The sequence below is a fragment of the Schistocerca piceifrons genome, chromosome 3 (assembly GCF_021461385.2).
Source record: "Schistocerca piceifrons isolate TAMUIC-IGC-003096 chromosome 3, iqSchPice1.1, whole genome shotgun sequence".
NCBI lineage: Eukaryota > Metazoa > Arthropoda > Insecta > Orthoptera > Acrididae > Schistocerca > Schistocerca piceifrons.
Window position 1 is genome coordinate 487,818,867 of NC_060140.1, and position 13,185 is coordinate 487,832,051.

The 13,185-nt window shown below is 36.9% G+C and overlaps 1 protein-coding gene across 2 annotated transcripts in view; it reads right to left on the bottom strand.

Moving 5' to 3' along the window:
• Positions 1 to 9,400: 9,400 nt before the first annotated feature.
• Positions 9,401 to 13,185, bottom strand: part of LOC124787970 (zinc finger protein 26-like) — a 146,998-nt gene continuing 143,213 nt past the window's right edge. For both annotated transcript variants that reach the window (XM_047254977.1, XM_047254976.1), the window contains one exon: positions 9,401 to 10,512. In XM_047254977.1, the coding sequence (XP_047110933.1) occupies positions 10,117 to 10,512 (396 nt within the window). In that variant the 3' untranslated portion in view covers positions 9,401 to 10,116. The remainder of the gene's footprint in view (positions 10,513 to 13,185) is intronic.

The following is a 13,185-nucleotide window of genomic DNA, read 5'->3' on the forward strand; positions in this document are numbered from 1 at the left end:
CATTTTGTCTAGGCCCATTAACTAAACTTAAATATTGTAGAATGTATGTACTGACTTGTTGAGTGAATCTGAGAGTGAGTGTATTCGCCGAAACAAATACCCTCTCCTGTCACAGTACACAAAAAAAAAAAAGCCTGTTCTGTCTGGAACCCTCTTAAAGACATCACAGTCTGGGGGGCCATGTAACATTACGAGTCAAGATAGCTGTAACGGAACTTGAATAGCGTAAAGTTATTGTTAAAAACGCACGCCGCGCGATTCGTTACGATTTGGTCGGACATAATAATAGTAACATGCTTTGGAATACAATTAAAATATAATGGCGATACCTGTTTAGTGTTATTGGAAATAATATGTAGTAAATTAATGAGTAAGGTAGCCGATCCTATAAGAAGAGGTAAAATTGGGCATATTAAGGTGTTTTGTTTCATATCGACTAAGCCGATGATACGGCGTCTTTTTTTTCCGTTTACTCTTAGAAATAAACAAGTAATGAAGTGCTAATTGTGTGTTGTGAAAAATATAGGGGCGAAATTTAAATAGCTACAGCGAAAGGCAAAGGTCCTGAGTTCGAGTCTCGGTCCGGCACACAATTTTAATCTGCCAGGAAGTTTCAGCACAGCATTCGTCAGGAACCACCTGAAGATGCCAGCGTGTACGTCTGCCGAAATATTGTGGAGAAATTACAACGCTACCCGGTCGGATACCCGAGAACTGTTCAAAGAGGTATGTGATTCACCATTCTCTTTCTACTCATTGTTGTGGCTAACAATCCAGCTTTACGTTCTTCTGCCAGCAGGTGTTTCCCACAGGATAAGCAGAAGTGTGTGTGTGTGTGTGTGTGTGTGTGTGTGTGTGTGTGTGTGTGTGTGTACACCTACAGGGCGGTCAATTCCGGGATAAGTCTATTCGCATCTCACGAGGGACGCGGTATTGAGACCGTTTTTTTTAATTATATCGCAGAGAGCGGGCTTCAATTTATAAAAAGGAGAAAAGCTGTATCATTATCATTGACTGTTGGTGTCAAGCAACCAAAACTGTTCATCAAAGGGTTTCGGTGAATGAGTGGTGAACGCAAAACGTAACTGTGAACTAAGTTATGTTAAATAAAGCAGAAGAGACAAGACAGTTTGGTCGTATCTGTTATTATTCCATAAACTGTAACATTTCTTCTCGTTGTATGAAGCCTTTATAGACGATCGTTATGACAATTTGCTTTGAAGGGATCTCATTACGAGTTAAGTTTTGGGGACCTGGTCAAGAGGGGATAGTTCATAGATCCTAACTACTGCAGCTATTCTGGAATCAGGTGCTACCGTGACCGTTGTGTGTTGTCAATGGCTTAAGGTCATCATATCTCATGCTCTAAGATTGACGCGCCTTTTCTCTTGTATAACGGTGTCTCACGGTAACAACGACAACGCCGACGGCGAAGGAAGATACGGTAGACCCACACAGTTTGTACGATCACAATATGTACAAACAGTTTGGTCTCCTGGGATCATTTTTGAGATTTTAACTGTTTTCTGAGTCACTATGGTCTCTGATGATATCCTCAGCATAAGGAGACAGAATGTGAGGCAGATAAGTACGCCATGAAACATGGCCTAATGCCCATAAAACAAATATCTCCATGGACAAAATTACCAGCTCTGAAAGCCTGCATTTTATGCTTTTCAATTAGTTCTCATATAGAAAAACATTGTCAATACATGAGTGTGTTTTCCTCAAATCACGTTTTCTTCACTAAGTTTTGACTCATTGATAATCTTTATCTTGCTATATAATTTCTTTGACTGTAGCATTTCTGCTGGCTTTTTCGAAAGGCTGACATTTCTTTGTATATTTTCCACATTACTACTAGTCTTCTTTGACACCTGTAAATATTCACTCTTTCTTTGTGTTGTAATCTGCCATACTTTATTAATTTTATATCCAGGACGTTTCTCATTGTTGGACTTACTGAGAGCAGCTGTAACACCGACAGACGGTCTATTCCTTCTGATTCCACAATAAACTCTTCCTCAGCTTTTACTTCTTCATATTCAGACAAAACAGACACAGAGGGGAGAATCATCAGATAATCATTGCCATGGTGGAAGCAACAAGTTAAAGGGTTAAAAGCACAGTTTAATACCACAGTGAAACATAATGTGTTGGTAAATTCTACATTCACAGCTTTCAACACCGTACCACATTATCAACTGATAACCAAAATACAGCCTTCAACACCGTACCACATTATCAACTGATAACCAAAATATGATCACACTTCTTCTAAAACCATACATCTTCATCTTCACAAGTATGACTGACTCCACGAAGTTTGGGCTACTAATATGCAGTATGTTATAATGGATGACAAATGTTCTACAAAAGTGAAAGTAATATTGGGTATACCCCCAGGGATCGTAAAATGGCTCTAATGTTCTCATTGTACTCCACAGGTAAGTATCATTCTTGGAAAATTGTATGGAAATGCAGGAAGACTTGGATCAAATTTTTGCTTGGATAAATGTTGGGTTGCTTTAAATGTGGTTAAATGTAAAATAATGCCTATAATTTTTTCACTGTCATCAGTTTAAATGTATGGTACTTTTCCAATTCACACCAATTCACATGTTGTGTGTGCTTTCTGTGTGAAGATACAGTGTTTTTGCCTGTCCTACGAAGTTCAAAGTGCCAACAGGGAAATGTCTTGTGAAAGGAAAAGATTTAGAAAATACGATTGAGGTGGTCAAAAGATCAAGAAAAAGCTACAACATGACCAGTTTTTGAACCAACAAAAAGGCACTTTCGAATAATTGCTTTGACCAACAACTTCAGACAGTGAAACTAATGCGTGGTTAAAGGACAATGGCATTAACAGTAGCCTCTCATCATGTGATACTTTAGATACAAGTACACATGAAGTATTGGAATATAAACATCCTACTATTCTAAATTCAGGTACGCCTAGTAGCAGCAATGGTGAAGTAATCACAAATTCGGACCCACGCACTTGGCCTAATATGTCACCATCCTCCATGATAAATGAAATTGTACAGAAAGGCCCTACTAAAATTGTAAATTTTGAGTATCCCTTAAATCAGAATAGAAAAAAAAATTAATTTATTTTTACATAAGAACACTGCCAAATGGAGAAAAAAAAAGGGATCGTAAATGACTTGTGTATTCGAAATCTAATGACAAAGTTTTTTTGTAAACTTTTTTGATCTCCTTCAAATACTCTGTCAAGTGATGGACTTTGTGACTGGGTTCATTTGGGAAATCGGCTTCAAGAGCTTGAACAACCATTTAAGCACATAAACTGAATACAGTTGGAACAAAAAAGTGGTATTGATCAAATTGACATTTAACTACTGGGAAAAGAGAAGGAACATTGGTTTCAGGTTCTAAGAATAATTATACTCGCCATCAGGTACCAAGAGAACATAATATAGCCTTAAGGGGAACCGGCAACAAGCTCTATCAACAAAATAATGGTAATTTTCTTGGTTTGATCAAAATGATGTAAGAATTTGACCCTGTTTTGCAGTAACATTAAGGCAGGCAAAAACTCTACAAATTCATGACCATTACCTTGGGAAAAACATCCAAAATGAAATCATCAATTTGTATGTCAACAAACTAAAAAACATCATCGTTAATTCTGTAAAGAAAGCAAATATTTTTCTGTCATACGTAACTGTACTCTGGATAGAAGCTACAATGAACAAATGATGTTGATTGTTAGATTAGTATATTTATCAGAAGACGCAGTGACTGTAGAAGAACATTTCCTCAACTTTTTACATCACTTCAACAATGGGCAAAAGTTTGACTGAAATCCTTTTGTCAAAACAGGATAAACTAGGTCTTAATATTCATGATTGTAGAGGCAAAAGTTACGATAATGGTCCAAAATGAAAGGTTATCAAAGTGATGTTCAAGCCAGAATCCTAAAGTGCAATCCAAGATCATTTTATACGCCATGTGCCAGCCACAGTCTTAATCTTGTGTTATCAGGTGCGGCAAAACCTACAGCAAAAGCACTCACATTTTTTGGTGTAATTCAAAGAATATACATTGTTTTCAGTGCATCCACTCAGAGAAGAGAAATCTTACTGAACAGGTTACCATCTTTAACAGTGAAGAAGCTTTCTTACACTCGATGGGAAAGTAGGGTGGAGAGTGTCGCAGCTAAAATGCACCAGACAAGAGAAGTCACAGATTCCCTTCTTGAGGTCAGTAACAGCACTGCTGAATTGAAAACAAAGAGTGAAGTATACTTGCTTGCTGTGAATGAATTAGAAAGCTTCAAGTTTACTGTAGACATTGTCATTTGGTATGACTTTCTCTTTGCCTTTACCGTAGCAAGTAAGGCACTTCAGGCAGAAAACAGGGATCTGAAAGTAGCAACTAACAATATTATGAAAAGGAAAGTTGCTACTCATCGTACAGCAGAGATGCTGAGTTGCAGATAGGCACAACAAAAAGACTTGTGTCTATCTGCAACTCAGCATCTCCGCTATATGGTGAGTAGCAACTTTCCTTTTCATAATACTGTAACATTCCAGCCTGGATTTTCCACTGTTTGAAAGTAACAACTAAATCCCTTGAAAGTCTGGTGAAATTTATCAAGAATTTTCATGAAGAAGGTTTTCTTAATGCGCAGATAACAGCAAAAGAGCTAGCTGAAAGTTTACAAATTGAACCAAAATTTGGAGAAAATAGAATTGGCAAGAAGGTGAAGCAATTTCATTATGAAGGTGATGACATGGTTTGCAAAGCTCAACCTTCAAAGGAGAAATAAAAAATCGATTTTTTTCTACCCTGTCATTGACACAGTGTTAAAAAGTTCGAAAGAATGGTTTGGTCAACTGGCTAAGTATTCTGAAATATTCAGCTTTTTGTTTTCTCTGAAAAGTTTAAAATACATACAAGATGAAGAACTAAAAATGCTATGTAAAAACCTTAAGAAAGAGCCAACTGTAAACATAAATGGTGAATGTTAAAAAGACATTCTTGCATCTGGCCTTTTGACAGAAATTAAAGTATTCAGAGAAATGGTGCCCAAGGATGTGAAAACACTTATATTAACCCTGCGGCGGGTGCGTGGCGGCATACAGTGCCACCAATTTTGTTTTCGTTGAATATTTACATCAGTGAGCCGAGCACACAACAGTGGTGCTAGATATGCTTCGATTGTTTACTCACGCGCCAAACCACATTACTGTGCCGTCATTATACCCACCATAACAGCTGTGTTTTACCTGTGAAGCGGACGACTGCACCGAGACAGCACTGCGTACCGTACGCGCCCGGTAATGTAAGTACATGCAGCTGTACCACTGTTGGATGTTTTGATGATTAGAAGCTTTCTTTTACAACTCTGTGGGTGAATGATGATTTAGTTATTAACATTGCTTTGGTATTAGAAATATTTTATTGTCTCCCAGGTCCGCACAAAGGAAAGGACTAGCACCAGAAGAAATTGAGTGTCTTCTTCTGCAATCATCTGACAAAGAAGATTACGCAGATTTCTCTGACAGCAATGAGGAAGCAGAAATAATTGAAACTGCAGATCATTCCAGCGAATCTGAGCAGTCATGTGTTGATGGGAATGAAGTGAAAGGAATGCCACATGATTACTGCCATTTTTACATTCGTAAGGACCAAGAAACTTTGTGGATAAATAATCCGTTAGCACTATCAGGGAAACCAAAATGTAAGAATATAATCAAAGTCCTACATGGCCCGAAACGCAATGGTAGATAAGCTAAAACTGAAATTGAAAGTTTTCTCAAATTGTTTGATCCTGGGATAATTGATTACGTCGTTGCAAACACAAACAAGTACATAAATAACAAGAGATCATCTGTGAATTACTCGAGGGCTAGAGATTGCAAAACTACTTCTGCTTCTGAAACAACAGCTCTTTTAGGAGCACTGTTACTCATTGCTGTATAAAAAGGAGCACGCACAAATGTATTAGAACTGTGGGCATCAAATGGAACAGGAATGATTATTCTAAGGGCAACATTTAGCTACAAGCGCCTTCTGTTCTTGCTCTGGTCACTCAGGTTTGACGATACTTCTACAAGAAAAGAACGACTAGCAACTGATAAACTTGCTGCCATCCGCAATCTCCACTCAGCATTTCTCAACAACTGTAGAAATAATTACAGTCCAGGGGAGTTCACAACCATAGACGAAATGTTTGTCACATTTCGCGGACGATGTGGTTTTGTTCAGTACATGCCCAATAAACCCGCTAAGTATGGATTGAAGTTGTATGCATTGTGCGATAGCAAGACCTTCTATACTTTTAATTTTGAAGTATACTGCAGCAGACAGAAACCTGGACCATATGTTGCACCTAACCAGCCAATGGATATTGTGAAGAGATTGGTTGAGCCAATCAAGGGAACTCACAGGAATGTAACTATGGACAACTACTACAGTAGTTACCCTGTAGCCCTGCATCTTTTAGAAAATGGGCTAACGTTCATTGGAACATTTAAAAAGAACAAGAAGGAAATTCCTCCAGAATTTTTGCCCAACAGATCGCTAGAAATTGGAAATTGTCTTTTCGGATTTCAAGATGACTTCTGTCTTGTTTCGTGCCAAACAAAAAGGAACAAGTCTGTGCTTTTCCTGTCATCAACGCATGAAACTGCTGAAATCGACACCACTACAGGCAAGTCTGTTGTAAATTTGGACTACAATGCAACAAAAGGTGGAGTCGATACTGTGGATTATATGTGTACATCCTACTCTACACAAAAGACCACAAGAAGATGGCCCTTAGCATTGTTTTTTCGTTATGTGGATACTGCTGGGATAAATTCCCAGGTCTTGTTTTTTGCAAACAATCCAGAGAAAAGATTCAGAAGAAGAACCTACCTAACAAACCTGGCCTTGGCTCCGATGGACTGCCATTTGAAAGAAAGGGCTCAGCTCTCTACTCTACCACGAGATATTCAAGGATTTTTGTCACCTCAGTAATCAATTCCCACCAATTACGATGAGACTGTAAGAAGGTGTGGGAGGTGCCATATTTGTGGTGGTAAGTAAATAACAAAACTACTGTCACTTGCAATAGCTGCAAAAGATTCGTTTGCAAGCAACAATGCCACAATGTTGTCACATGTAATGATTGCAGAGCTTTTCCAGAGGAAGAAAATGTGTGATTCTTGATATGTATTTACTGACTGCCTTATTATTACTACAAAGTTTTTATACATATTACACATTTTTGTAAAACTTGCTTTAACAATGGTAAACAATCGAATCATATCTGTGGTTATAATTTATTTAGAATTTGTTATTAAAGTAGCGCTTAGGAAATATCCTGGAAACGTATGTCAGATATTCCGTAACAATTTTAATTTTCCCATGCACCTTGGATATATGTGTACAGATCATATTAAAAGTTGCTGTTAAGAATGATGTTATAAACAATAAATAATTAATTCCACCAAAAAAATAAGGAAACATTTAAGTATATACCTTGAATAACACTTGTGAACCTTACTTGAATTTGAATTTCATTAAATAGGAAGGATTCCCATAGCTAAGAAAACTGCTTTTTTACGTATTTAAATGTAGGCGGCACTGAGTGCCGCACGCGCCCGCTGACGCAACAGTCTTAAGCGCGCCTGCTGCAGGGTTAATATGGAAATACTTGTCTCACTGGAAACTCATTTTCTAACATTTATATCCTTACAGAATTTTGCTAAAAGTGCCAGTGACTCTTGCCTCTGTTGAAAGGAGCTGTTCACATTTAAAGCTTATCAAGAATTATTTCAGAAGCAGCATCTCGCAAGGAAATCTGTCTTCTTTTACCATGCTGTCAGTGGAACATGACATGGTTTCAAAATTGAATTTTGAAGATATTATGGATGAATTCGCTTTTCAAAAAGCAAGGAAAAGGTTAACTGCGTAGTGTTTAAAGCAGAAAACCCTTAGTAGGAATAACCTACAACTCATTTAATTTCTTGTAAATAAAGAGCACAGTCAAGTGATGGAAACATTTAAGTATATACCCTGAATAACACTTGTGAACCTTACTTGAATTTGAATTTCATTAAATTGGAAGGATTCCCATAGCTAAGTTGGTTTTTATTATTAACGTTTTAGTAATTACCATACCTATTAAGATTCCATCTCCAAATAATTATTTTCCTATCACAACAGTAGTTTTGCTGCAGTAACAGTATTTTGATATAGTGGTATTATGTCGATGACAAAACTTGGGGTACTTTTGAACACGACAAAGGTGTATAACCTGTGTTGGAGGAGGGGCAGAAAGGAGGGGAATGCGGGAGAGCCCTGCTCAGAAGTTTAGCACATGGTCCCTTGCCAGCTAAGGTGGGCCCTGGTTCACTATTTTACCTACTGTTGTACTGTGTTTACCCATGTGAGAGAGAGTGAGAAAACTGCTTAAAATCCACACTCAGGCTAACTACTGCACCAAACCAAGGGGTATGATGTCTAGTATCAATCCAAATCTGTATAACATGTGTGTGTCTTGAAAGCCACTGCACAAAATGTTTTGATTTAGGGGAAGGTTGTTTCAACATTACCAGCATAGTGAAGAAAGCAACTGTCATTCTTTTCTGAATGGTAAGGATTTTTGAATTGTTATAGGTGCACCCTCAATCTTCACACAAACACCTGCTTTTGAGTTTTGTGATTTGGTCACATCATTGTATTATGCCAGGTTTTGGTGCCTACAATAATGCTAGTCACACAGCAACTAAACCACTTTAGAATTCTTTCTGCCCCTAGCACTTCTTTGCATTACAAAACATCATGTGATTCACCTCAAACGTCACACAGACTGTTTAGAAAAACAGGTAAACTGACAACAGCCACGCACACTTTTCTTTAAGGTACCATCTCTTGTTGCCAACAGACTGATACACCAAGAACCTCATATTCAACAACTTCCATACAAGCATTGTTCTTGTACAATTACTGGTATTTATCTTTATAATAATTATTAGGCACATTTTTACAGTAGCCATAAATGTGAGCTGTTTACATTCTGTTGTTATCCTGACTCATTTGCACTATATATATTATTAAGTGACTGTTGCAGCTTAATACACAAAACAGTAACTTGTTTACTTACCAGAAAACAGACACAAAAGTTTCATATGAGCATTACAGACTGTGTTAAGTCTTACACTAACATGTCAATGTAAGTGATAAAGAGTGTGAAGAATTACTGTTTATCAACATGTAACTTCAGATGCTTGGATTTGGAATAAATAAATGATCACAACAAATTTGTAAAAGATAAAGTGCTCATACATTTTTCTTCACATCAATGTTGCTGTCATGTTTTCTTTTTTATGTTAGATGTTGGTAATGCACAATGATACATTTGTTAAATAAATGCCATAAGAAATGTCTCCAATCTTTCTTTAATTATCTCCAAACGTTGACAACTGATTCTTTATAAGACACAATACACAGGATTAAATTATTGCAAAGGTATATTAATACCAGTAAAATTTTAAACCAGAGTTACTAGGAATTCCAGAAAAGACAAAAATGAACACTTACAAAAGAATCTGAGACTTTTACAATTATGTCTATTGAGTGCTGATTTCAGTAAAAGAAGACTTAATATAACTCCTCAACTAATGGCATTTTAAAGACATGTTCATCCAGACAAATTTTCTGTATGTGCCCAGCAGTACCCTTCAAACATGCCTAATAAAAGATCAGCAATTTATGACTTGATATATAATTTCTGTCAGTGTTGCAGATCAAGGTCCTTCACACACACAAGTATTTACATGTGATAACAAATAGTTAAGTCATCACAAGTCAATACTGTGTACTTATTTCAATAAATTTTTATAAGAAAGAAAATGATAGTAGATTGAAGTTGCACAGCCTGAGTTTTACCTACTATACAATCACAGTTTTATATTTTCCTTTGATTTGCACCAATACTGCAGAATTTACATTCTTTCTTCCCTAATGTGTTTTCCGTTTTACAGAGCTTTTATCTTTAGTGCTGTATGAAACATAAATATATCACTAAATTTCATTCAAATCATCACTCCAGCTAAAACAAAAGGTCAAGTTTAAAATATCACTCAAGTACCTGTCCTGCTAAGAAGCAAGTGATGCATTATTACTTTTTGCATTCTCTTCACTGTCACCATTCATTGCAACAGGTAAAAGACCATTCTTGTGATCGTTTACATGTAAAACAAATCCTTCTCGATTTACAGTTTTGAAGGGGCAGTGAATGCAGGAAAACACACCACTCTGTCCAGGATGTTTTGAGCTTAAATGATTTTTATATGAACTACTCTGTATTGCTGTGTATGGGCAATGTGGACATCGATATGGTCTCTGGCCAGTATGACGCATTATGTGACGACGCAAAGAGTTGTGGTCACCTGTCCGATATGCACACATAGGGCAGGCATGAGGTTTCTCACCAGTATGCTGACGGAGGTGCATCTGCAGCATAGCTCTGCGAGCTGAAGCATGACCGCAAACCTAAAAAAGAAAAGACTGACTGAGGAATACGATCTGCGAACAACAGCTGTGAAGCGTAATTCAGTATAACTGACTTTTCCACCCATGTTATTTTTATGGCTTGAACTAGCCAAAAGAGCAATGACAGCACAATAAGTTATTGAACACCAAACATCTGACCAGCTAGCTTAATTTCAGTAAATTAGAATTATTCAATCTACTAGTTTGTGGTGTGTTCTTTACCTCATATGCTGGATAACTTTTTACAAGGTGGTTTACAAAAGTAACTGTTTTTCAAAAAGATGCAATAACTTTGGTGCATAGTAAAGTGCAGAGTTGTAATGTGGCAAATTCATAATTTTTTATTTATTTATTTTTTAGTTTTGTTCTGAAAGTCTTTAGTCAAGACAGCTACCATGCCAAGAACCACAACCTACCTAGCAGGTGTTTCTACATACAATTGCAATACTGTATCAACTTGATGGGTGATTATATAAAATAATAACAAAATAATAAATCTGAATTAATTTCTAATAACAAAATAAGTAAAAAATAAAGTAATATAAATTTTCTTACAAAATGGAACCTGTAGATTTAAATATTACTAATAATTAGTGTCCTACTCAAATGTCACCAAATAAATAAAATCTAATTATGTACAAATATCAGACTCTATGAATACATGACAGGATGATGATTCCAACACATACATTGCTTTCCATGTCATTCATCCAGTACTAAACTCACACAGTGTTATGTACTATAGTGACATTCTATTGTTTATTGTTAATATAGTGTAAAGGTCAAATTTGTGGGAGATGCCTGGTTTTTGTTAATGTACGCCTCAGTTCACATGAAATGCCCTCAGTTGTTGTGAAGCTTGTGAAAATGCCAAATGCTCGAATTTTAATCTGAAGTAGCAAGATGCCTAAACATCTTATATACAGCTAAAACTGCAAGAAACTTTATTCTTATACCATGGAATGTAGTGCAATTTAATCGGGTGATGCTACGGGTATTGGATTAGGAAATGAGACACTTAAAGTAGTAAATGAGTTTTGCTATTTGGGGAGCAAAATAACTGATAATGGTTGAAGTAGAGAGGATACAAAATGTAGACTGGCAATGGCAAGAAGAGTATAGATTTAAATGTCAGGAAGTCGTTTCTGAAAGTATTTGTAAGGAGTGTAGCCATGTATGAAAGTGAAACATGGACGAAAAATAGTTTGGACAAGAAGAGAATAGAAGCTTTCGAAATGTGGTGCTACAGATGAATGCTGAAGATTAGATGGGTAGATCACATAACTGATGAGGAGGTATTGAATAGAAATGGAGAGAAGAGAAATTTGTGGCACAACTTGACTAGAAGAAGGAATTGGTTGGTAGGACATGTTCTGAGGCATCAAGGGATCACCAATTTAGTATTGGAGGGCAGCGTGGAGGGTAAAAATCATAGAGGGAGACCAAGAGATGAATACACTAAGCAGATTCAGAAGGATGTAGGCTGCAGTATGTACTGGGAGATGAAGCAGCTTGCATAGGATAGAGTAGCATGGAGAGCTGCATCAAACCAGTCTCAGGACTGAAGACCACAACAACAACAACTTGACTTTTTCCACACTCCTGTAGGGAATCTACAGAACACGACAAATGATAGCCTGAATGGATGAATGCTAGCTACATGGAATGACAGGCACAAACAGGGAAAAGAAAAGAAAGCTTCACTTTAAGGACATTTCCACAACACTTGGACAGTTCTTAGTTGGAAAAGTATTTAATGAGTTGGAAAAAATCAGTAAATTGTTTTCAGAAATCTCTGTTTTGAAACTTTCTGCCAGAATGGGACTTGAACCTGGAAACTTACCTTGCTGCAAAAAGGCAAAGTTTCGAGTCAAAGCCCTGACATGGAGGTACTGGCAGAAGTAAGGCAGTGAGGGCAGGTTGTGAGTTGTGCCAGGGTAGATCAGTAGCAGGAGTATTTTCTGCTAAACTCAAAGGTTTAGGTTTTGAGTTCCAGTCTGGCACACACTTTTCTTTGACCACGCAGTTCCAATAAACCATTTGTCAGAAGCAGAGACAGAAAAACGGTATATTATAAAGGAAGAAAACAACCATAAATGACTGCTCTCAGGCAACATCTGAACACATTTTAAAGGAAGAATTTACATGCAGATACCTTACGCACAAGGTGTTTAGCTCTTCTTTAAATTATTTCTATAATAGTTTGGATTCAACTTCCACAACTATATCAAGCTAATAGCAGTATTAGGAAAGATGAGTTAACACAAGATGGCATAGAAGAGGATGGGAGAACCCCTGTTTAATTATGAAAGTCCACTACAGTCAAGATACCAAACTACATATCTAGAACTACATTCATATAATGAAGTGTAAACAAAGTTGAATCTCTTCCTAGTATTGAACACAGAAAAAAATACAGATAAAATCATACGATGGTAATCCCAAAAGTAAAATCTCCTATTTTTTTACAAGTACATAGACTTGTTTATTTCTACAATGGTTTACATCAGTTTACAGCATGAACATTCAACTATTTTTTGACATAATCACCATTTCTGTCAATGCATTTTTGTAGACGCTGTGGCAGTTTTTGTATGCCCATGTCATACCAGCTCGCCGCCATGCTGTTCAGAAAGTTATGAACCTCTTCTTTCACTTTGTCGTCGAAGGTGA